At 46.5% G+C, this 24480-nt stretch overlaps 1 protein-coding gene across 4 annotated transcripts in view; it reads left to right on the top strand.

Annotated features, from left to right (window-relative positions):
* LOC121538172 (protein SOGA1-like) overlaps positions 1–24480 on the top strand; it is an 88377-nt gene that overhangs the window by 43480 nt on the left and 20417 nt on the right. For 2 of the 4 annotated variants that reach the window (XM_045207185.1, XM_045207183.1), the window contains exons 4-6: positions 18507–18569; positions 20552–21895; positions 24109–24222. In XM_045207185.1, coding sequence (XP_045063120.1) covers positions 18507–18569; positions 20552–21895; positions 24109–24222 — 1521 coding nt within the window. The remainder of the gene's footprint in view (positions 1–18506; positions 18570–20551; positions 21896–24108; positions 24223–24480) is intronic. The other 2 variants (XM_041845972.2, XM_045207184.1) reach the window with 2 other exon arrangements.

Below are 24480 nucleotides of genomic sequence, written 5' to 3'. Positions count from 1 at the left end.
CACGTCAACTATGACAGACAAAATGAGAAATAAAATTCCGGAAAATCACATAGTAGGATTTTTAATGAATCTATTTGCAAATTATGGTGGAAAATAAGTATTTGGTCAATAACAAAAGTTTCTCAATACTTTGTTATATACCCTTTGTTGGCAATGACACATGTCAAACGTTTTCTGTAAGTCTTCACAAGGTTTTCACACACTGTTGCTGGTATTTTGGCCCATTCCTCCATGCAGATCTCCTCTAGAGCAGTGATGTTTTGGGGCTGTCGCTGGGCAACACGGACTTTCAACTCCCTCCAAAGATTTTCTATGGGGTTGAGATCTGGAGATTGGCTAGGCCACTCCAGGACCTTGAAATGCTTCTTACGAAGCCACTCCTTCGTTGCCCGGGCGGTGTGTTTGGGATCATTGTCATGCTGAAAGTCCCAGCCACGTTTCATCTTCAATGCCCTTGCTGATGGAAGGAGGTTTTCACTCCAAATCTCACGATACATGGCCCCATTCATTCTTTCCTTTACACTGATCAGTCGTCCTGGTCCCTTTGCAGAAAAACAGCCCCAAAGCATGATGTTTCCACCCCCATGCTTCACAGTAGGTATGGTGCAACTCAGCATTCTTTGTCCTCCAAACACGACGAGTTGAGTTTTTACCTAAAAGTTCTATTTTGGTTTCATCTGACCATATGACATTCTCCCAATCCTCTTCTGGATCATCCAAATGCACTCTAGCAAACTTCAGACGGGCCTGGACATGTACTGGCTTAAGCAGGGGGACACGTCTTGCACTGCAGGATTTGAGTCCCTGGTGGCGTAGTGTGTTACTGATGGTAGGCTTTGTTACTTTGGTCCCAGCTCTCTGCAGGTCATTCACTAGGTCCCCCCTGTGGTTCTGGGATTTTTGCTCACCATTCTTGTGATCATTTTGACCCCACGGGGTGAGAACTTGCGTGGAGCCCCAGATCGAGGGAGATTATCAGTGGTCTTGTATGTCTTCCATTTCCTAATAATTGCTCCCACAGTTGATTTCTTCAAACCAAGCTGCTTACCTATTGCAGATTCAGTCTTCCCAGCCTGGTGCAGGTCTACAATTTTGTTTCTGGTGTCCTTTGACAGCTCTTTGGTCTTGGCCATAGTGGAGTTTGGAGTGTGACTGTTTGAGGTTGTGGACAGGTGTCTTTTATACTGATAACAAGTTCAAACAGGTGCCATTAATACAGGTAACGAGTGGAGGACAGAGGAGCCTCTTAAAGAAGAAGTTACAGGTCTGTGAGAGCCAGAAATCTTGCTTGTTTGTAGGTGACCAAATACTTATTTTCCACCATCATTTGCAAATAAATTCATTAAAAATCCTACAATGTGATTTTCTGGATTTTTTTTCCTCAATTTGTCTGTCATAGTTGACGTGTACCTATGATGAAAATTACAGGCCTCTCTCATCTTTTTAAGTGGGAGAACTTGCACAATTGGTGGCTGACTAAATACTTTTTTTCCCCACTGTAGCTATCTTGGCATTTTAACTGTAGACTCTTACCTGTGTATGGATTATGATGATCCACGGCAGACTGAAACACTTAAAATAATCCTTCCCACTCGGCTTCAACCAGTCCAGACTGCTTTTTCGAAAGAAGACAGAGCTGTGTCGATACCAGCAGCTGTATTCAGGACAACACTGTTATTAAGGTCCTCTGTAGCTCAGCTGGTAGAGCACGGCGCTTGTAACGCCAAGGTAGTGGGTTCGATCCCCGGGACCACCCATACACAAAAATGTATGCACGCATGACTGTAAGTCGCTTTGGATAAAAGCGTCTGCTAAATGGCATATTATTATTATTAAAAACTGTAGCTACACTTTGCATGTTGTCCATCATGAAAATATGAGTAAATCCAATGGATCTTGCCCAGCTTTCTGAAACGGGTCACATTTTGTGTAGCTAGCTAATGTTATCTAGCTGTGTAGCCTATATTATAATATATAGCTAGCAGGAGTTAGCTGTGTGCGTTCTGCTAATATATTGTGTATGGACAAGAAAATAAACCCTTTAATTGTCTGCACATGCTTGTGGATTGTTGCATTGTTCAGGAGTGTAATATGGTTTGGTTGCATTATTAAATATTGTAATATGTTTTAGAAGAAAAGTTGCTCGGATTGTTAAATAGTTTGGCTAGTGGCTACTGTGATATTCACTTTCATTTGAGCTGCGAACTAAGAATGTTGCGTTGTGAATTGAAATGTAGGAATGTCTTTCGCCACTCCACTTCTCAGACTCTCCTTAATCTCTTGTAGTGGGAATAGGGTCTTGTGACTTAATGACTATTGCCCTGTAGCACTCACGTCTGTCATCATTAAGTGTTTTGAGAGGCAAGTAAAGGACCATATCATCTCCACCTTACCTGACACCCTAGACCCCTCCAACTCAAATCTTTGACCAGTTCCATTTTTTTATTGTTTCCCTCTAATCAGGGACTGATTTAGACCTGGGACACCAGGTGTGTGCAATTAATTATCAGGTAGAACAGAAAACCAGCAGGCTTTGGACCTCGTAGGGTAAGAGTTGAATACCCCTGCCCTAGACCCTACTACAATTCGCATATTGCCCCAACAGATCCACGGACGACGCAATCGCCATTGCACTACACACTTCCCTATCCCAGCTGGACAAGATAAATACCTATGTAAGAATGCTCTTCATCGACTACAGCTCAGCCTTCAACACCATAGTGCCCTCCAAGCTCATCACTAAGCTCAGGGCCCTGGGTCTGAACCCCTGCCTGTGCAATTGGGTCCTGGACTTCCTGACGGGCCGACCCCAAGTGGTGAAGATAGACAACAACATCCTCCGCCACGCTGAACCTCAACAAGGGCGTCCCACAGGGGTGCGTGCTCAACCCCCTCTTCTACTCCCTGTTCACCCATGACTGCGTGGCCATGCACGTCTCCAACTCAATCATCAAGTTTGCTGATGACACAACAGTGCAAGACCTGATCACCAACAAAGACGAGACAGCCTACAGGGAGGAGGTGAGTGCCCTGGCAGAGTGGTGCCAGGAAAATAACCTCTCCCTCAACGTCAACAAAACGAAGGAGCTGATCGTGGACTACAGGAGACAGCAATGAGAGCACACCCCCATCCACATTGACGGGGGACCGCAGTGGAGAGGGTCAAAAGCTTTTGCACTGTCCGCAACCGCAGGGCTCCCCAGAGGGTGGTGCAGTCAGCCCAACGCATCACCGGAGGCACACTGCCTGCCCTCCAGGACATCTACAGCACCCAGTGTCACAGGAAGGCCAAGAAGATCATCAAGGACCTCAGCCAGCCACGGCTATCTCCAGGCCATCAGACTGTTAAACAGTCACCACCGCCCAGTACCCTGCCCTAAACCTTAGTCACTGTTACTAGCCGGCTACCACCAATTCTCTACCCTGCACGTTAGAGACTGCTGCCCTATATACATAGAGTCATTGAACACTGGTCACTTTAATAATGTTTACATACTGTTTTACCCACTTTATATGTATATACTGTATTCTAGTCATGGCTCATCCCATACTGCTGTACACACCATTTCTATTCCTATACTGTCCGTACTGTCTATACACACCATTATATGTATATACAGTATATTTATATTCTGGACTCTGGATTCTGGATTCTGGAGATTTGGGGTTTTGGGTTTTGGTGCTGGTCCATTGTGAGTGCCGTAAAGGGACAATAGGAGCCTGAGGAGAGGAGAGGAGAGGAGAGGAGAGGAGAGGAGAGGAGAGGAGGGACTGAGACAGAGAGGTGGCTGGTGGCTGGTGTTTAGGCTGTCTGTCCCCCTGGATTGTGCTATGCTGACAGGCTTTAGAGGACGTCTGCAGACCCCTCCTCCCTCCCTCCCACCCCCTCTGTCTCTCCTCAACTCATTGTTGCACAGACTCCATGCCTCCCATTCCCTAAACTCTAACACTACACACAGATTGACACACCAACAGACAGAAACACACACACACATTTCACACATGACTCTATGTTTGCTCTGCTTGAAGTTGACGAATCATATTAATAACAAGCTTTCAGAAACATTTTAACCAGTGCATACACAGGGTCGGACCAACCAATCAACCACAGCCTTCTTTCCCACAGCCTTCCTACAATGTCTAAAAGTGAGCAGCAGTGAGTTTGGTAACAAAGAGACATATCTCCCCCCACTGGATCTCAAACTTGGGTTGATCTGAACACCATTGATTGTTCTGTGGATTAGAGCAAAAGCAAAGTGGGGAGTGTATTGTCTGGTGTTGTTGTCATCTCCACTCACATTACCTGCAGCTCTGCTACAGCAGTCATGCAAATCTACTATTCTACTTCACTTCCCACTTTGGAGTGCAGATAGAAACAGATCTAATTGAATTTAGAAAGCGCCTCCTCTGCTACTGCAATAACACCATTTGATGTTACGACTAGAATAGCATCGATTGGTTTTTAATAATCCTACTGATTGGATATTCATATTTAAAATTTTATTACACTTTTATTACTCTCTTTGTTTCATGCTTCCGCTGTATTGAATGGTGTAGTAATATGATAAAGCCATATTGTGTGATGGCCATTCCATTGACTCGGTTCCAGACATTATTATGAGCCGTCCTCCCCTCAGCAGCCTCCACTGTTGTACACTATTACTCTCCATTATAAACTAGTCAGCATATCGCTATCCCACCCTCTCACCCTCTCTCTCTTACTCTCTCCCACTCCTCCTTCCTTACCTGTCTCCTACACCTCCACTCCTCTCTCTTCCTCTGTTTTTCTCACTCCTTTCTCACTCCCCTGTCTCAAACCCTGCAATGATTTAGATACGGCACACAAAGGAACAAAGGAAGGGCAGAAAGAGAGAGAGAAAGAACATTGGAATGCTGTGCTGTTGAGTCTAGTCAATTAGCTGAGTTGATGTTAAAGTCACTGTGCTGTCTGGCACTATAGTGGAGTAGAGCAGAACAGAGCCACAGTCACACTGTGAGAGAGATACTTGGTCCACTATGGGCAATTATCTATCTCCCCTCACACATACACACACACCCTGGTTATGCAATAGTTGGGATGTTTGTCTTTGTTACCGAAGTGCCACTAAAGCCATGGTGATGGGAGGGACTGAGCGTGCTCACTAGAGCATCCTCCTCTTTGATGCTAAGGGCCCCTCGCCTCCACAGACTTGTGTTTGTGTGCGTGCTTACATGTGCGCACACACTGTTGCAGGAAATGTAAAATGTGTAGTGTATTTGAGGTTTAAAAGGGCTTCTGAAGTTTGTAATTTCTACTTTGAAATGTCAGACTTGATTCTCCCTTACTAAAAAGTTGTATATTCTTAATTTTTTAAAAATATTTATTATAATCCACATATTAATTCACATTTCCTGTTGCTGCAGGATTATTTTCTTGCTGTACCAAACTGGCTGAAATTAGGATCCTACATCTGTATGTGTGTGTGGATCAAACTCCTGCCCCCCCACCCTCACACACACACACACACACACACACACACACACACACACACATAACAAAGCCATCAGATGTCCATAAAATCCAGTAAACCCACATTAGTGTTGTGATGATGTCTGTTCCTATCCTAACATTCATTGTTGAGCCCATTACACAAGTTAATCTTTCCAAGCCCTGGACTGTGAGGTTGTGTAACGTCTCTGTTCTTTTCTTTGCACCAGGCATTATTTCCTAAGTCCAGTCAGGCCCAGGCAGGCTGACTGTTGCCTGATTTACACTATTGGGCCAAGCCAGACATAGCTGTACTGGGCTTAAGTGTGCAGGCATGATGGCCAGACCCTTACAAAAGAAACACATGGTTTTTCAACACACTCTTGTAAACAAATCACATATGAATTATCTTTTTCCCCACATGTGCATTTTTCACCACTTTCTGCTACATCTGGTCTCCCATGCAGGGACCAACCAGGGCTTACCCTGCTTAGCTTCAGAGGCAAACCAACAGTGGGATGCAGGGTGCTATATTGCTGGAATGAATGTGCGAAAACTTCCTACTGGAAAAAAAGGCAGCAAAAGCAAAGGCCACGTTAATAACCAAAGATAGGGAAAATTGCAGGAAAGAGGGAGGTGTTTCTATTTAATCCCGTTATCACACATTTCTTTCACTGAAAACTATACTTTTTTATCCATTTACATTCATTTGTTCTCGCATTTTGGAATTATTTTCTTGCAATATTTTGTTTTGCCATCAATACTTTTGGGTTTATGTTTTGCTTTCAATATCAATATTTTTGTTTGGAATACTAAGAATTGTGTTATCGACTTCAGAGGTTTTGCTTAATATTAATGGCATAGAAGTAACTCACTCACTAGAGGATTACACCATATAATAACTAGTGACGGGTGAAATCTATACATATCGCAACATTATTTTTGAAGATATTATATCGATACTGTGACCCCAAGTATCGATTTGTAAAACAAATATACATACAGTACCATTCAAAAGTTTGGACACACCTACTCATTCCAGGGTTTTTCTTTATTTTTACAATTTTCTACATTGTAGAATAATAGTGAAGACATCAAAACTATGAAATAACACATATGGAATCATGTAGTAACCAAAAAAGTGCTAAACAAATCAAAATATTTTTTATATTTGAGATTCTTCAAAGTAGCCACTCTTTGCCTTGATGACAGCTTTGCACACTCTTGGCATTCTCTCAACAGTCTTGAAGGAGTTCCCACATAATCTAACATCTAAAATATATTTAGAATGGTTTAACACTTTTTTGGTTACTACATGATTCCATATGTGTTATTTCATAGTTTTGATGAATGAGTAGGTGTGTCCAAACTTTTCACAAAATCATTCCCCTGTCTTGGGCTTTTTAGATGTGGTCACACTAATTCTACCGTTGGAAACATTGCTAATGCAACATGTTTACACCATCTTTTCACACCATAACATTATTTTAAACCCCACATGTGAACTTGCAATTCCACATGTGAAAGTGAGATTTTTTTAAACGTGAAAATGAAAATTAGATTTTCACTTTCACATGTGGAATTGCAAGTTCACATGTCTAAAACAATCATGTGAAAATATGAAAGTGACATTTTCGTATGTGGAATGTTCTTATGTTAATCTGCGAATTAGATTTTCACATGTGATTGAATTTCACATGAGCTTGCAATTCCACATGTGAAAATCTCACTTTCACATGTGGAATTGCAAGCTCATGTGAAATTCAATCACATGTGAAACTACATATCCGATTTTCACATGAAAGTTTTTAACATGTGAAACCGAAAATGTCACATGTGAAACTGCAGTTCACATGTGAGGTGAAAACATGTTATTCTAACTTTAAGCATCAGTTGTCAGAGCACCTTACCGATCACTGCACCTGTACACAGCCCATCTGAAATTAGCCCACCCAACTACCTCATCCCTATATTGTTATTTATTTTGCTCTTTTGCACCCCAGTATCTCTATTTGTGTAACGATCCCGGCAGTCTGAGTCGGGTCCTGTCTGGTGACTAGTTTTTCCTGTTCGTGATCTCCAGTTTCCCGAGGGTTCGGGAACGCTCCGGGGAGCTCTCTTGTTTTCCGCACCTGCATCCCATCAGCAATCTGCACACCTGGTCCTGATCATCACCCTTCTTAGGCTCTGGCCAAACATCCAGTTCCTGCCGGATCGTTAGCCATGAACAGTATGTTTGTCAGCGTATCAGCCTTGAGTTCTAGCGTTAGTTTTTGTTGTTTTACACCTTGTTGAATTGCTGTGTACTCACCTCCGTTTTGTTCTGTCTGCAGTCTCTCACCCGGAACCTTCACCCAACCTCTGCCTGATGGTCGGCGGCTGCCGAGCCATGTCTGGACCTACCCCTGCACCCTCAACAACCCATCCACGCCACCCGCTCTGTCCCTGGATTATTCAGCCTCACTCGGGAGTCAATTAATAAACACTCACCTTTTCCTCTAAGTACCTTGTCCTGGTCTGCTTCTGGGTTCTGGCGTAGTATACCGTGACAGAACGATCCGGCCAGTAATGAACCCAGCGGACCTGGACTCTGTTCGCCATGCCATTACCCATCAGGAGAAGATGTTGGGCCATCATAGCACGGTACTACAGGAGATCGCGTTGTCGTTCGGAACCTTTCTACCGGTCTGACGGAGGTCCAGAACCAACGCAAGTTTCCGGTGGAGGATCCACTACCGGTTTCCCCCATCTCGCCTGCCGCTCGGGAGCTGTGTCCTTCCGTGAGCCCGAGGTTCCGACGCCGGATAGATATGAGGGGAGCTGGGAAGATGCCGTTCCTTCCTTATGCAGTGTGGATTAGTGTTCGATCTACAGCCCTACTCTTATGCCACAGACAAGGCTAGGATAGCCTTTGTGATTGCGTTGCTGCGTGGTCGAGCGCTGAGTGGGCTTCAGCCGTTTGGGAACGACAAGACCCCTGCATGGCTTCATACCAGGGGTTCACGGCCGAGATGAGGAAGCTCTTCGACCATTCCGTCCGAGGGAGGGACGCAGCTAGGCGCCTGTTTTCGCTTCACCAAGGAACTCGCAGCGTGGCCGACTTCGTGATCGAGTTCAAGACGTTGGCTGTGGAGAGTGGGTGGAACGAGGAGTCTCTGCAAGCGGCCTTTTACCAGGGTCTGTCGGAGCAGCTCAAGGATGAGTTGATCTCCTATCCGGAGCCTAGTGACCTGGACAGCTTGGTAGCCTTGTCTATTCGGGTGGATAATCGAGTCCGAGAGCGAAGGAGGGAGAAGCAATGGGGTCCGTCCAATCGATCAGCTTCTCAGTTCCCAGTCGGGTCGGGTGGTGGACCAGAACACGTCGATCATTCTCCTCCACAATGGATTAGTGGAGAGGTCCTCTCTCCGATTCTGAACCCATGCAAGTGGGGCGTGCACGGGTTAACCAAGGAGGAGCGTCAACATAGACGTCAGACCAACTGCTGCCTCTACTGTGGTAGCTCGGGACATTACATCTCCACCTGTTCCCGGCGGTCGTCAAACTGCCCGGCTCGCTAAAGTTGGGAGGACTTTTAGCGAGCCAGTTTCAACCTCTCAGTACCTCTGTCAGACCCCGTTTCCCGGCTACCCTTGTGAACAGGAATCAGAGCTTAGCGCTTAACGCTTTTATCGATTCAGGTGCCGATGGAAGCTTTCTTGATGCCGAGTTGGTGGAACAGCTGGGGCTTTCCAAGGAGCAATTGCCGGGAAGCCATTGAAGCGACCACTCTGAACGGCAGTAGTCTGGCACGTATCACGATGAGGACTGAACCGGTTAAGATGCGGTTGTCGGGGAATCATTCTGAGATGATTTCATTCTTCATTCTGCCGTCTTCCCATGTTCCTCTGGTCCTTGGATACCCCTGGCTGAAGGAACACAATCCCACGTTCGATTGGGTGACGGGCAAGGTAACGAGTTGGAGCCTTGATTGTCATGCTAACTGTCTCAAGACTGCCTGCCCCCATTCGGTTCCCAGTCAGGTGATTGAGGCTAAACCCCCAGATTTGTCCCTGGTTCCCGAGACATATCACGATTTGGGGAAGTTTTCAGTAAGCAGAAGGCTCTGTCACTTCCTCCCCCACCGACCATATGATTGTGCCATCAACCTGGTCCCTGGAGCTGTCTACCCCAAGGGAAGGTTATACAGTATCTCCCGACCTGAACGTGAGGCGTTGGAGACCTACATCAAGGAGTCCCTAGCTGCTGGTCTCGTTCGCCCCTCGTCATCACCCCTGGGGGCAGGATTCTTCTTTGTGGGTAAGAAGGATGGCTCTCTTCGACCGTGTATTGATTATCGGGGGTTGAATGACATCACGATCAAGAACAAGTATCCCCTGCCATTGATGAGTTCTGCCTTCGACTCCTTACAGGGTGCTACGGTGTTCACCAAGCTAGACCTACGCAATGCGTATCACCTGGTCCGGATCAGAGAGGGGGACGAAAGTGGTTGACGGGTTTCAATACACCGATGGGTCACTTGAGTATCAGGTGATGCCGTTTGGACTGACCAATGCTCCAGCGGTATTCCAGAGTATGGTGAACGACGTCCTGAGAGATATGATCGGTCTCTTTGTGTTTGTTTACCTGGATGACATTCTGATCTTCTCGAAGGAACCTTCCGACCACGTCCAGCATGTCCGGCAGGTTCTGCAGCGATTGTTGGAGAATCGCCTGTTCGTGAAGGCCGAGAAGTGCGAAGTTTCACGCCCACACGACATCCTTTCTCGGGTACATCATCTCCAGGGGAGAGATTAGGATGGACCAGGAGAAGGTTAGAGCGGTTCTGGAATGGGTCCAGCCCGGTACGAGATTGCAGCTCCAGAGATTTTTGGGGTTTGCGAATTTCTACCGCAGATTCATCCGGGATTACAGCCGTGTGGCCGCTCCGTTAACTGCCTTGACTTCCAGTATCAGGACCTTCAAGTGGAATCCGGAGGCGGATCGAGCGTTTCTGGATTTGAAGAGGCGATTCACCAACGCACCGATTCTCTCTCAACCGGACACGGCCCGTCAGTTCGTCGTTGAAGTGGACCCCGCGTCTGATGTGGGAGTTGGCGCCATCCTGTCGCAGCGATGCTCCACGGACAGTAAACTCCATCCCTGCGCCTACTACTCTCGTCGCCTTTCGCCTGCGGAGAGGAATTACGATGTGGGTAACCGGGAGCTTCTCGCGGTGAAACTTGCCCCTTGGAGGAGTGGCGCCACTGGTTGGAGGGGCGGAGCAACCGTTTATTGTCTGGACTGACCACAAGAATCTTGCTTACGTGCAATCGGCTAAACGTCTCAACTCCCGTCCAGGCCAGGTGGGCGTTGTTTTTCGGACGATTCAAGTTTGCCCTGACGTTCCGACCTGGATCTAAGAACGGCAAGGCGGACGCCTTGTCCCGGATGTTCTCCAAGACGGAGGAGAGTGGGTCCAAGACCGAGACAATCCTCCCCCGGAACTGCGTCGTGGGAGCAGTTATGTGGAAGATTGAGGAGGAGGTGCTGGCGGCCCTTCGGACTCAGCCCGGTCCCGATAACGGTCCACCCGGTCGGTTGTTTGTGCCTGAGTCGGTTCGTCCTGCTGTCCTCAAATGGTCCCACGCCAGCAAGATGGCTTGTCACCCTGGCGTGGCTCGGACAATGGCGTTTCTTCGCAGACGTTTTTGGTGGCCTGCCATGGCCGAGGATACTCGGGGTTTTGTTGCTGCCTGTCCAGTGTGTGCGCAGAATAAGAGTACCAATCGGCCCAGCTCTGGACTACTTCACCCCCTTCCTATTCCCCGGCGACCATGGTCGCATCTGGCCCTGGACTTCGTCACTGGGTTGCCCGCTTCTGAGGGGAACACGGTCGTTCTGACGATCGTGGACAGATTCAGCAAGTTCGCCCACTTTGTGCCTATTGCCAAGCTTCCCTCTGCCTCGGAGACGTCCGAGATCCTGGTTAGGGAGGTTTTCAGGGTCCACGGGTTGCCCAGTGATATCGTTTCCGACCGTGGCCCTCAGTTTACCTCTGCTGTCTGGAAGTCCTTCTGTTTGGCCATTGGAGCTACAGTCAGTCTCACATCTGGTTTTCACCCCCAATCCAATGGTCAGGCGGAGAGAGCCAACCAGAAGATGGAATCCACGCTACGCTGTCTGGTTTCTTCCAACCCCACCTCCTGGGTCTCTCAGTTGCCTTGGGTTGAGTATGCCCACAATACTCTCCCTACATCTGCCACTGGGATGTCTCCCTTCCAGTGCCTGTATGGCTACCAACCTCCCTTGTTCCCTTCTCAGGAGAAGGAGCTCTCAGTGCCTTCTGTTCAGGCCCATATTCGTCGTTGCCACCGGACCTGGCATCGGGCCAGAAAGGCACTCCTTAGAGTTTCGGACCGGTATCAGCTCCAGGCGAATCGTCGCCGGATCCCCGCTCCCACCTACACCATCGGAGATAGGGTCTGGTTGGCCACACGGGATCTTCCTTTACGGACTGAGTCTAGGAAGTTGTTACCGAAGTTCATTGGTCCGTTTGTGGTGGAGAAGGTGATCAATCCAGTGGCAGTTCGACTCAAACTACCGAGGACGCTCAGAGTCCATCCCACCTTTCATGTCTCCTGCCTCAAGCCTGTCTTCCTCAGTCCTCTGTTGCCTCCTCCGCCTCCTCCTCCTCCTCCTCGGATGATCGGAGGTGGTCCTGCCTACACGGTGCGTCGCATCATGGATTCCAGACGGCGGGGCCGGGGTTTCCAGTATCTCGTGGACTGGGAGGGGTATGGTCCTGAAGAGAGGAGTTGGATTCCGCGGCGACAGGTCCTAGATGCTGACCTCATCAGTGATTTCTACCGCCTCCATCCTGGCGCTCCGGGAGGTCCGCCCGGTGGCGTTCGTCGGAGGGGGGGGTACTGTAACGATCCCGGCAGTCTGAGTCGGGTCCTGTCTGGTGACTAGTTTTCCTGTTCGTGATCTCCAGTTTCCCGAGGGTTCGGGAACGCTCGGGGAGCTCTCTTGTTTTCCGCACCTGCATCCCATCAGCAATCTGCACACCTGGTCCTGATCATCACCCTTCTTAGGCTCTGCCAAACATCCAGTTCCTGCCGGATCGTTAGCCATGAACAGTATGTTTGTCAGCGTATCAGCCTTGAGTTCTAGCGTTAGTTTTTGTTGTTTTGCACCTTGTTGAATTGCTGTGTACTCACCTCCGTTTTGTTCTGTCTGCAGTCTCTCACCCGGAACCTTCACCCAACCTCTGCCTGATGGTCGGCGGCTGCCGAGCCATGTCTGGACCTACCCCTGCACCCTCAACAACCCATCCACGCCACCCGCTCTGTCCCTGGATTATTCAGCCTCACTCGGGAGTCAATTAATAAACACTCACCTTTTCCTCTAAGTACCTTGTCCTGGTCTGCTTCTGGGTTCTGGCGTAGTATACCGTGACAATTTGCACATAATCTCTTGCACATCTAGCATTCCAGTGTTAATACTATTGTAATTATTTTGCACTATAGCCTATTTATTGCCTTACCTCCGTAACTTGCTACATTTGCACACACTGTATATATATTTTCTGTTGTATTTTTTGACTTTATGTTTTGTTTTACCCCATATGTAACTCTGTGTTGTTGTTTTTAATCGCACTGCTTTGCTTTATCTTGGCCAGGTCGCAGTTGTAAATGAGAACTTGTTCTCAACTGGCTTACCTGGTTAAATAAAGGTGAAATAAAATAAAAAAATAAAATGTGAAAAGGTGGTGTTAACATGTGAACTCTAAATGTAATATATGTGAAAATATGGTTTTGCGTGTGAATTTTAAGATCAACATGTGAAAAAAGCTATTTTACTAGTGAAAATGCGATTTCACATGTCTAAGGGGACCTACACGTCTCTACCTCCCTCTCCCAGGAGAGAGACATCCAGCCAGGGATCATCCTACCTACCTACCCCCTCCAGGCTTCAGGTTACCCAGCCCACACAACTAGAGTTACAGCCTGTTGACATACAGCCACAGAACCATGCTATCAGATAGCACAGACACATGCCTTTGAATGCTCTGGTTCTTTTGCTGGGGATAGGGTGTGTGTGCGTACGTACCTCTGTATGTGTGTGTGTGCACGTGCGTGTGTGTCTTTAACTGTGCATTGAGCAGGTGTGTTTAGGCATGAGACAGGCAGACCTGGAGTGGCACCATTTCACATACACTGTAACGGAAAACTGTAATTTTAGGTATTATCAACAGTAAAAAAACTCTGAAACTTTTTACTGCATATTGTAAATGATGGTGCATTGTGGGAAAATTGCTGTATTTTGAATGGCTCTGTCATTCCACTCCACCGAATACAGTACCGTACCGTATCTTTAGAGCGCTAAAAACCTTTTGACCACTAGTGGGTGGATGGTATTGTTGTTGCTGGCTTATTATTATATTTTGAGGCATGCCTTGTAAGAGGATAATACTGAGAATTATGTACCAATTTAACTTCTATGTGGTTATAGAGACCCATTAATTTAAACTGTATAGGGGATAGATTGGAGTGGCAGGAAGTCTTAAACCTTAAATGGTTTAGCATTTTGCCATGTCTTTTTGGTCTGTTTTTCCCTGTAGTCGCTGCCTGTCTTGAAGCCTTTGTTAAGTGATGTAAAACAAAAAATATTCATTAATATGCTGTAATGTGTAAACACTAACTACACGCTAAAAAATAAAAGGTTCCTGGAGTATCCTTTAGGGGTTCTTCAAATTGAAACCGTGAGGGAACCACTATAAGTTCTTTGAAGAACCCTTTAAAATGGTTCTTTAAAGAACCCCTTTTAATGGATCCTCAAATAACCTTTTGAAGAACATTTTGGGGTAATTTTTTAACTACCCCCCTCCCCTATTATTATCATCTGCACCCAATACAGCTAGCCTTCAACATATTCTTATAGCATACAGTACATATTCTTACCTCTTTGTTGATTGATATCCATTTAATTTTCAGTGCCAAGAACCATAAGGTTCTTCAAAGAACTTTGAGGATCTTAGAAGAACCCTTGTTGAACCCCTAATTCTTAGAGTGTAGAAGCAAACCTGCTTGGACCAATCCCTTGTAATTATAGTAAAATACTGTGAAATACAAAGCCCTCCCCTCAATGAATTTCATTAATCCATTAATTCATGAATTCATTCCGATTACGGTAGCATTTACTTTTTTACAGTATACTGTATTGTACTGTGTGTCATTACACAGTATTTTCTTTGATACCGTACTTATATTACAGTAAGTGTACTATAATATGAAATGTCAAATTCACGGTAACCCCTTTAAAGTGTACAGAAACCTAATTTCAAGCCTCATCTCCCTAACGTTGTCCCAGTATTGCCTCAGGGTTTTGCTGAGGTTGAGTCAGCGCTGCATTGTTTGTGTGAGTGGCCTTGTGTTCTGAATGATACGTAGCTGTTGCACCGAGAGGGCCGGACGATTACATCAACTTGGCAGAGCGGGTGGAATTTTGTCTGGTTTTGTTTGGGGTCATGAGATTGCAGAGCAGGGAGCCTGCATCCCAAATGGCACCCTACACTCTTAGAAAAAAGGGTTCCAAAAGGGTTCTTCGACTGTCCCAATAGGAGAACCCTTTTTGGTTCCAGGTAGAACCCTTTTTGGTTCCAGGTAGAACCCTTTTGAGTTCCATGTAGAACCCTCTGTGGAAAGGGTTGTACATGGAATCCAAAATGGTTATACCTGGAACCAAAAGCGTTCTTCAAAGGGTTCCCCTATGGGGACACTTTTAGGTTCTAGATAGCACCTTTTTTTCTGAGAGTGTGCCCTCGATATCACTACTTTTGACCAGGGCCCATAGCGCACTACATATGGAATTAAGTGCCATTTGGGACGCATCCAGAAAGCTTTACTGTGGGATGGGAGAAGGGAAGGAGGAGGGGGAGTGTAAAAATGATTGATATTTGATACAGATAGGGCTATTGGGGTGACCGTATTATCGCCACACCGGCAGTCATGAGTCATGACGGCAGTAAAATTTACCGTTGAGTCACGGTAATCTCCTTTTATTGACTCTGGACATGTTTTGGTAGTACCCAACTCGCTAACTACCATCAGGTCCTAATGGCCTGGTACTCAGAGCTCTATTGTCCCTCTAACCACTCTGACATCAATGCAAATGCGATCGAAAATCACGTCAAACTCTTATCATCAAAACAGTATGGCTATCGTACTTTTAAAACATTTAAATCACCTTGCTGTGATGATCAATTTGAAGAAAGAAGTTCAACAGCAGTGTAAAACATGGTTGTTGCGGATGTTGTTTCAAAGCCTAACACAACGAAATGGACAGCATGATGATTCATTAAAACCCTCCATACTTCCATATACATAGGCTTATGAGCCCAATCCCAGAAAAAAATAAACGGAATTAAAATGATGATTGTGCCATTATACAATACATAGCCTACTGCATATTATGCATGGCAGAAAAACATAAAACAAACTGATTTAAGATGTCTTTGGTACATAATTGGTCTAGTCTATACACCAAAATTAAACAAATTCAAGTAATTGCCTTTGAGAGTGGACTGCATTATTATGCATACTGGATGGACTGGTTACCTTATGCTACGCTCCAAAATGTCTATCCATGTGTCTGGGAGAGAATGTATAGCCTAGCTAGGCAATGCTGTTGTTTCATTGATTGTGCAGGCCGGCTTACAGTTAGCCTACAATTAGTGAATTTGTATTTGATTTTGAATAGCCTAGTAATAGGGAATTTAAATATTTTCATAATTAATTGGGTGACACATTACCTTTAGCTATACAGAATATCCACCACCATGCGTTTCCATCTCCTCCTCTCTCTCCTTTATTCCTTTCTCGAGTGCGCAGACAGGCTGTCAACAGTTTAGTGAAATATGATTAGTTTTTGCGAAAACATGTTACTATCGATGTTGCCAAACAGATTTTACTTGGTTTCCCAAATTAAGCACTTTTGTAGCTGCAGGAACATGGTTGGGGAGCCCATGGCATACAGAGTTTGGGTGGAAAATTGTAAGGTTTGTATCATTCACAACTAAAGTTGCCAAATAACTCCTGTTTCAAATGTTCACTTTTACGCTCAACATAGCCACTATGCGCACTCGCTCCGGAATGGGAAAAATATCCTTTCTATTTTATTCAGCTAAGTTCAATTATATTCTTCTTACTATAAAATCATATAAAATAAAATAATATGTCACAGGACTTTATTAAGCACATATAAGCATATCTTGTCAGCTAAATGAACAAGCCTACAGCCTATGGCATGGAGCATAGCCAGATAACATACAGTAGGCCAACTCATATTCTGTTCTTCTGAAATACATTTTCTTCATATCATAATGTTTCTTAAGACCTGACTAAAATAAATAATTGCTTTTTTTTTTTTTGTGATGGTGTATATTAAATTGATTTATTATACTTTTTAAAATGTAGATGGAGGCCTGGAGATCCTAAACGTGTTTATGTTAATTAACGGTCAATTACCGGCGGACTTTTGCATGATAATAACCGGCTGACAAAATGTCATGACCGCCACAGCCCTAGAGATAACAAAATAGGTTTAGGGGACAGAAAAAAGTGTTGTTGTGAGATGTTTGTGTCATAAAGGGTTTTTATAGATGATGAGTGTGGATTGAGGTTTAGCTCTGTGTTAGAATGGTGTTAGCCTGCCCTGTCACAGTGACACCACTACAACACTGTTACAGCTGGCCTGTCGAAACCAATGGTCGAAACAAAACGAAAAAGTGTCCCAAAGTTGGTCTATATGTGGCAGGGATCAATAGTTCCATTATCTCTCCATTGATTCTACCGTGAAGTTTAGCACCATTAAAAGGTTCTCAGCCACCAGCTAAACTGCATGACATTGTCAGCAAACACAAAATGGGGGATGAGGATTGGATTGAATGCCGCTCTTCATGCTGAACCGGCACCGCTTTAAATCCAATCTAGTTACTCTGCTCTGCAGCTGGCTTTTTCCACTGGGGGAATTGGTTCTGGATGTTGTGTGTGTGTAAAGTCCTGTGTCCACTGTGTTAAAGGATCTATACTGTCCTGTGGTAGCAGGGTCTTGTTTGTTTTTAGCTTGATTTAGTAAAACACAGCAGAGTGGACTGTGGATATCCCTGCTTTTTTCACCAGCCAGCTCAGTGCGGAGAAAGTAGCCAGTTTCCATGGAAACACCTTGGCGAGATAAGCTTGTACTGCAGTGCGTCTGTCTGTGTGTGTGTGTGTGTGTGTGTGTGTGTGTGTGCGTGCGTGTGTTTGTGTCTCTCTGGACTCTGGTAGGAATTAGGATTTATTAGGATTTAACTCAGTGTACTGAAGCCCAGGTGACCAAGGGGAGGGGCTGGCTATCATTAGCAACGCTGCTCTTGTTGTCTCTTTATTTACTATCTTCCTTTCTTCGGCTTTCTCTTTCTTTCAATTCAATCTCAATTTAAGGGCTTTATTGGCATGGGAAACATATGTTTACATTGCCAAAGCAAGTGAAATAGATAATAAACAAAAGTGAAATAAACAAAAAAAATTTAAAACAGTAATTACACTCACAAAAGTTCCAAAAGAATAAAGACATTTCAAATGTCATATTATGTGCAAATAAAGTACAAAGGGGGGAAAATAAATACATATGGGTTGTATTTACAATGTTGTTTGTTCTTCTTTCTCTCTCTCTATCTCCCTCTCCACCCCTTCCTTTCCGTTTACAAAGTATAAATGCGGTCAACTGTAGCTCCACACCCCTATCAGTGTCACTGTGGGGATAAACATCTCCATGGTGATGATAAACTGGGGGAGAAAGAAGAAGGGTTGGAGACTCATGGTGGTATTATTATTAGGTTGTATAACACCTTGGCCAATACGCTGCTGCTTGCTCTTTGGGGGTCTAGGGCCTAGGCCGGGTTACTGTAAAAGCACTTTGTGACAAAGGTTTTTATTAAAGTTATATGTTAATTTTATTTTTTGATTGATTGACACTAATTATTGTCACTATATGTGTTTCCTTCTATTTTCAGAACTCTCTGAAGAAGAGAGGCGCTCGGCCAAACAACAAGCCAGAGAAGAAGCCGTCTCCCCAGGTAACCCAGACTTACAGAGACCTTAGATTTTTTTCCTACATTGAACAGCAAGAAGGACAATCTCCTAGAGACTTCCCAATGAATCAACCAAAATAATTATCTGCAGCTGCAGCATTTTGTCTCAAGATTCTCACCTTACCTCAGCTATTGAACCCAAAGTCAATGCTAAAGTATTACAGTTAAACTGATTTTTCTCACTTTCGCGACTTCCAAGATAGCACAACATTTTACTAGGTTGACAATAGCAGATCAAGCTTTGTGCACATTCATATCTCTCTCTCTCTCTCTCTCTCTCTCTCTCTCTCTCTCTCTCTCTCTCTCTCTCTCTCTCTCTCTCTCTCTCTCTCTCTCTCTCTCTCTCTCTCTCTCTCTCTCTCTCTCTCTCTCTCTCTCGCTCGCTCGCTCGCTCGCTCTCAATTCAATTCAATTCAATTTAAGGGCTTTATTGGCATGGGAAACGTATGTTAACATTGCCAAAGCAAGTGAAGTAGATAGTAAACAAAAGTGAAAAAAACAATAAATATTAACAGTAAACATTACACTCAGAAGTTCCAAAAGAATAAAGACATTTCAAATGTCATATTATGTCTATATACAGTGTTGTAACAATGTGCAAATAGTTAAAGTACAAATGGGAAAATAAATAAACATAAATATGGGTTGTATTTACAATGGTGTTTTTTCTTCACTGGTTGCCCTTTTCTTGTGGCAACGGTCACAAATATTGCTGCTGTGATGGCACACTGTGGTTTTTCACCCAGTAGATAAGGGAGTTTATCAAAATTGGGTTTGTTTTCAAATTCTTTGTGGATCTGTGTAATCTGAGGGAAATATGTGTCTCTAATATGGTCATACATTTGGCAGGAGGTTAGGAAGTGCAGCTCAGTTTCCACCTCATTTTGTGGGCAGTGTGCACATAGCCTGTCTTCTCTTGAGAGCCAGGTCTGCCTACAGCAGCCTTTCTCAATAGCAAGGCTATGCTCACTGAGTCTGTACATAGTCAAAGTTTTTCTTAAGTTTGGGTCAGTCACAGTGGCCAGGTATTCTGCCACTGTGTACTCTCTGTTTAGGGCCAAATAGCATTCTAGTTTGGTCTGTTTTTTTGTTAATTCTTTCCTATGTGTCAAGTAATTCTCTTTTTATTTTCTCATGATTTGGTTGGGTCTAATTGTGTTGTTGTTGTTGTCCTGTGGCTCTGTAGGGTCTGTTTGTGTTTGTGTGTGTCTCTCTCTCTCTCTCGTTGAGGTTCTGGTGGTACACAGTGTGTGTGTGTGTGTGGGGGGGTAATGTGGCGTTTTTAGTATAATGAGGATGTCTAATTAAAGTAAGACAAAAGGTCAATAGTCTCTCTCTCTCCTCTTTCTTTCCTGTGGGGATAAGGTTAATGCTTACTATTCTATTATTGGAGTGCCACATACTGTAAATAGTTTAAACCCTCTCCATACTGTGTTTAATGTTCTGGGAAATAGTCTATAACCAATCAACTACATAACACAAAGTATTATTTAATGGGCCTGGATCATTTTGGGTCGCTTGGTTAAATAATAATGGGAAGGGAATCTGAATACCCTCTGCAAAATAAATGTGAGTTTAATATTCAAAATGGCTTCTGTCTGTTATAAATACACCAATGTTCCTAAGTGCCCACAGCTACCACACATTTCATATCACTGTAATACAGGGTGCGTGACTTCCCAGTGTTGCATCCACCTATCCCACTTTGCCCTAAAAAATCCATAACTTTGCATTGGTCTAACTATTTGCTGGGGTTACCATGAGGATGTCAGATGAGTTCAAGCTATTATGTTAATAGAAAGAAACAATTCACTTTTTAAATTTGTTGTTTTGTCTTCGTAATCTTTCTCTCTCTGTGTCTCTCTCTGTGATATGTAGGCTGGCGATATCTTGTCATTGTGTGTGTGAGTGAGTCAGTATGTTGTCAGTGTTCCTAACAACCTGTCTCTGTGCCTCTCTGTGGCCAGCAGGAGGACAGCTCTGACCTCAAGTGCCAGCTCCACTTTGCCAAGGAGGAGTCAGCGCTCATGTGCAAGAAGCTGACCAAGATGGCCAAAGACAGCGAGGCAATGCGGGAGGAGCTGGCCAAGTACCGCTCGATGTACGGCGACGTGGATGCCTCTCTCACCGTGGAGGAGGTCAACGACTCGCCCCACACCCGCGAGGCCGAGGTCAGAGTTCACCTGAAGCTGGTGGAGGAGGAGGCCAACCTGCTGAGCCGGCGCATCGTGGAATTGGAGGTGGAGAACCGTGGCCTGCGGGCCGAGATGGACGACATGAAGGGCCAGGAGCTGCCACCAGGCCTGGGGGTCGGAGGCATGGGAGGGCCTGGAGGAGGAGGTCTGGAGAACGTGATGGAGCTCCAGAGGCACCTGCAGTTTGTGGAGGAGGAGGCGGAGCTGCTGCGGCGCTCGCTGTTGGAAATGGAGGAGCAGAACAAGCTGCTGATGAACGAGATCAACCGCTACAAGTCAGAGCTGCCGCTGGTGTCGGACCCAGACCAGGACGACTCCTCGTCCATCTCTCTCCTGGAGGACGGTCATGGTGGTGGGGCTCTGATCAGCACAGAGGCCCCCCAGGAGGAGCTGCTTCAGGCCGCCAGGCTCCAGATTGGGGATCTGAGCGGCAAGGTGAAGAAGCTCCAGTATGAGAACCGTGTGTTGCTGTCCAACCTGCAGCGCTGCGACCTGGCCTCCTACCACAGCTCCTCCAGGCCCGCCCTGGAGACCGACGCAGAGGCAGGGGACTCAGCCGAGTGCCTCCCCAGCAAGGCACACCGCGAGGGCCCCATCGGAGGGGAGAACGAGCCCCTGGAGGAGAGGGAGAAGAAGACGTCCACTGGGGTTCCTGTCCCCCTGGACGGTGATGTCCCCCTGGGGCTGAAGGACCACGAAGCCCTGCTAGCCATGAGGGACCAGGCACGCCTCATCTCTAAAGCCATCCAGCTGCTGACCGCCTCAGACTCCAACTGCCCCTCCATCTCCCTCTACCGCAAGATCTCCTCCTCCTCCGGGGAGGCTGCAGAGCCATGTGTCCCAGAGAAGAGCCAGCAGGCCCAGCCCTCAGAGCTCCAGGACCTGACCCTGGTGGAGGCTCTGACGGGCAGGCTGCGAGCGCTGCACACCCAGCTCCAGGCCTTTGTGGAGCAGGTGGAGAGCCTAGGGACCACCCCCCCAGGGAGGGCACAGGTGCAGGGGGCATCCCCCCTGCCTCTACTGTCTGAGGCTGGGGACTCTGTGGTGGGTGCACCCTTTGCCTCTCACCCCTGCCCTCCAGACGACCAGGCGGGTGAGATCACGGCTGAGCAGAAGGTAAGAACAAACACCCTACTCCTCCTCTCCCCACCCCTCCTTTATTATTGATCGTGTTTCTTTCATTTTTTTATAGCCTCCTTTTTTGTAGCAAGTCTATTATGTCTGTTCTGTTTGCTCTTTGAACCACGTTATGGCTTACTAATACTCCTCCACCATCCCAGCTCATACTATGGTTTCTCCCTGGCACAGAATGCTGCCAGCACACATAACATGACACGCATGCTGCTTTGATGCCTTAAGCCTGTTATAGATGCTACATAGAGCTTAGGCCTCAAATGGAGCCACCGCTGTGCTGCATGACAACTAGGGCGATAAAGAAATCATAGACTACCATTTATTTACACACATCCAAAGGCAATTCTCATATCCATGTAAATGTACTGTATATGCGCAAGTAGGGCTATTAAGGTGTAATAAAATAGCGTATTGAATTAGACTTCTTGAGTACCCTGTTATTCTATAATAATGAATGTGGTAAAGGCCAAGGACGTGGCTGTGTGGTTCAGAATGGAGGAGAATCGATAATGAAGACAGAAGCAAACAAAACAGTGTATCAACAGCGGTTGGTTTGCTCTTTGAGTAGTTGTACTGTATTACTTACTATATATAGCTTAGCACTCCAAGTGGCGTCATATAGTTATAGTATGACCTAGGCCTAATGTTTAGGATTGAACTCTAAGTCAGTCTAGTAAAGTTGGTTCTTTGCTTATAGTTAAGCTACATTAGAGGCCTACTGAGTGCCAACCCCGTCCGCTCTCTCCCCCGTCCCTCCATCTCTCCCCCGTCCCTCCATCTCTCCCCTGTCCCTCCGTCTCTCCCCCCGTCCCTCCATCTCTCCCCCGTCCCTCGTCTCTCCCCCGTCCCTTCTCTCTCCCCCGTCCCTCCATCTCTCCCCCATCCCTCCATCTCTCCCCGTCCCTCTGTCTCTCCCCCCGTCCCTCCGTCTCTTCCCCCGTCCCTCCATCTCTCCCCATCCCTCCATCTCTCCCCCGTCCCTCCATCTCTCCCCCATCCCTCCGTCTCTCCCCCCGTCCCTCCATCTCTCCCCGTCCCTCCATCTCTCCCCCATCCCTCCGTCTCTCCCCCGTCCCTCCATCTCTCCCCCGTCCCTCCTTCTCTCCCCCGTCCCTCCATCTCTCCCCCGTCCCTCCATCTCCCCCATCCCTCCATCTCTCCCCCCGTCCCTCCGTCTCTCCCCCGTCCCTCCATCTCCCCCATCCCTCCATCTCTCCACCCGTCCCTCCATCTCTCCCCCGTCCCTCCATCTCTCCCCCATCCCTCCGTCTCTCCCCCCGTCCCTCCATCTCTCCCCCATCCCTCCATCTCTCCCCCGTCCCTCTGTCTCTCTCCCCGTCCCTCCGTCTCTCCCCCCGTCCCTCCATCTCTCCCCATCCCTCCATCTCTCCCCCGTCCCTCCATCTCTCCCCCATCCTCAATCTCTCCCCCCGTCCCTCCATCTCTCCCCCCATCCCTCCGTCTCTCTTCCCGTCCCTCCGTCTCTCCCCCAATTTCTCATCTCCGTCTCTCCCCCATCCCTCTGTCTCTCCCCCCGTCCCTCCCTCTCTCCCCCTCCCACCTCCCACCTCCCCCTCTCACTGCATGGGCACCATGACTGCCGCTTTCTGCACTTGTTTCCCTTTCCTCTTCTTCCTCTCTCCTCTCTCTTTTGATTATTGTAATCCCCTCTCCTTCACTCCCCCATCCCTCCTCCCCAACCCTCCTCCCCCAACCCTCCTCCCCCAACCCTCCTCCCCCAACCCTCCAGCCGTCGCTCGCACTTCTCATCATTGTTTTGGTTCTGTTCTCCACTCTGTCCTACGCCACTCTGAAAAAGCTGTTTTTCCTTTACATACTTTTCTTTGTCCTGTGAGGTTCATTTTTTATTTGGACCGTGTCTTATGGATCGTCCATTTTGGTTCTATTGTTTTTATCTCTTTTTTTATTTGGTCTTGTTTTGTTTTCAATTCACTACCTCCCTCCCTACCTCTTCCCCCACTGGCTTCCCTCATCCTCTTCCTTCCCTTCCTCCTCTGTTCCTCTTCCCCTCCTCTGTTCCTCTTCCCCTCCTCTGTTCCTCTTCCCCTCCTCTGTTCCTCTTCCCCTCCTCTGTTCCTCTTCCCCTCCTCTGTTCCTCTTCCCCTCCTCTGTTCCTCTTCCCCTCTTTTTATTCTTTTGTTTTATTTTTTTCATTAACTTGCCATTGCATGCAGCAGCCCAACTTTAGGGACCAATCAGAGCGCGATGTGAAAGGTCAGAAGGAGGAGGGTGACAGCCGCACTGACAGCAACCAGAACCAGGAAACACAGGAGACGGACACAGCTCTGGTAGGTCGCTGCTACAGTACAGTCAAAATACACACCCACATAATCTATCCAAATGAAATTGTATTTGTCACATGTTTCGTAAACAACAGGTGTAGACTAACAGTTAAATGCTTACTTACGGGTGCTTTTCCAACAATGCAGAGTTAAAGATCAAGATACAAAAAAATTGAAATAGTGACACAAGGAATAAATACCCAGTGAATAACGAATAAAAATAACTAGTAAAAAAAACATGGCAATATATGTGTGTGTGGGTAT

Source organism: Coregonus clupeaformis, chromosome 24, assembly GCF_020615455.1.
Source record: "Coregonus clupeaformis isolate EN_2021a chromosome 24, ASM2061545v1, whole genome shotgun sequence".
Classification (NCBI taxonomy): domain Eukaryota; kingdom Metazoa; phylum Chordata; class Actinopteri; order Salmoniformes; family Salmonidae; genus Coregonus; species Coregonus clupeaformis.
This window is presented reverse-complemented; position numbering and strand designations above follow the sequence as displayed.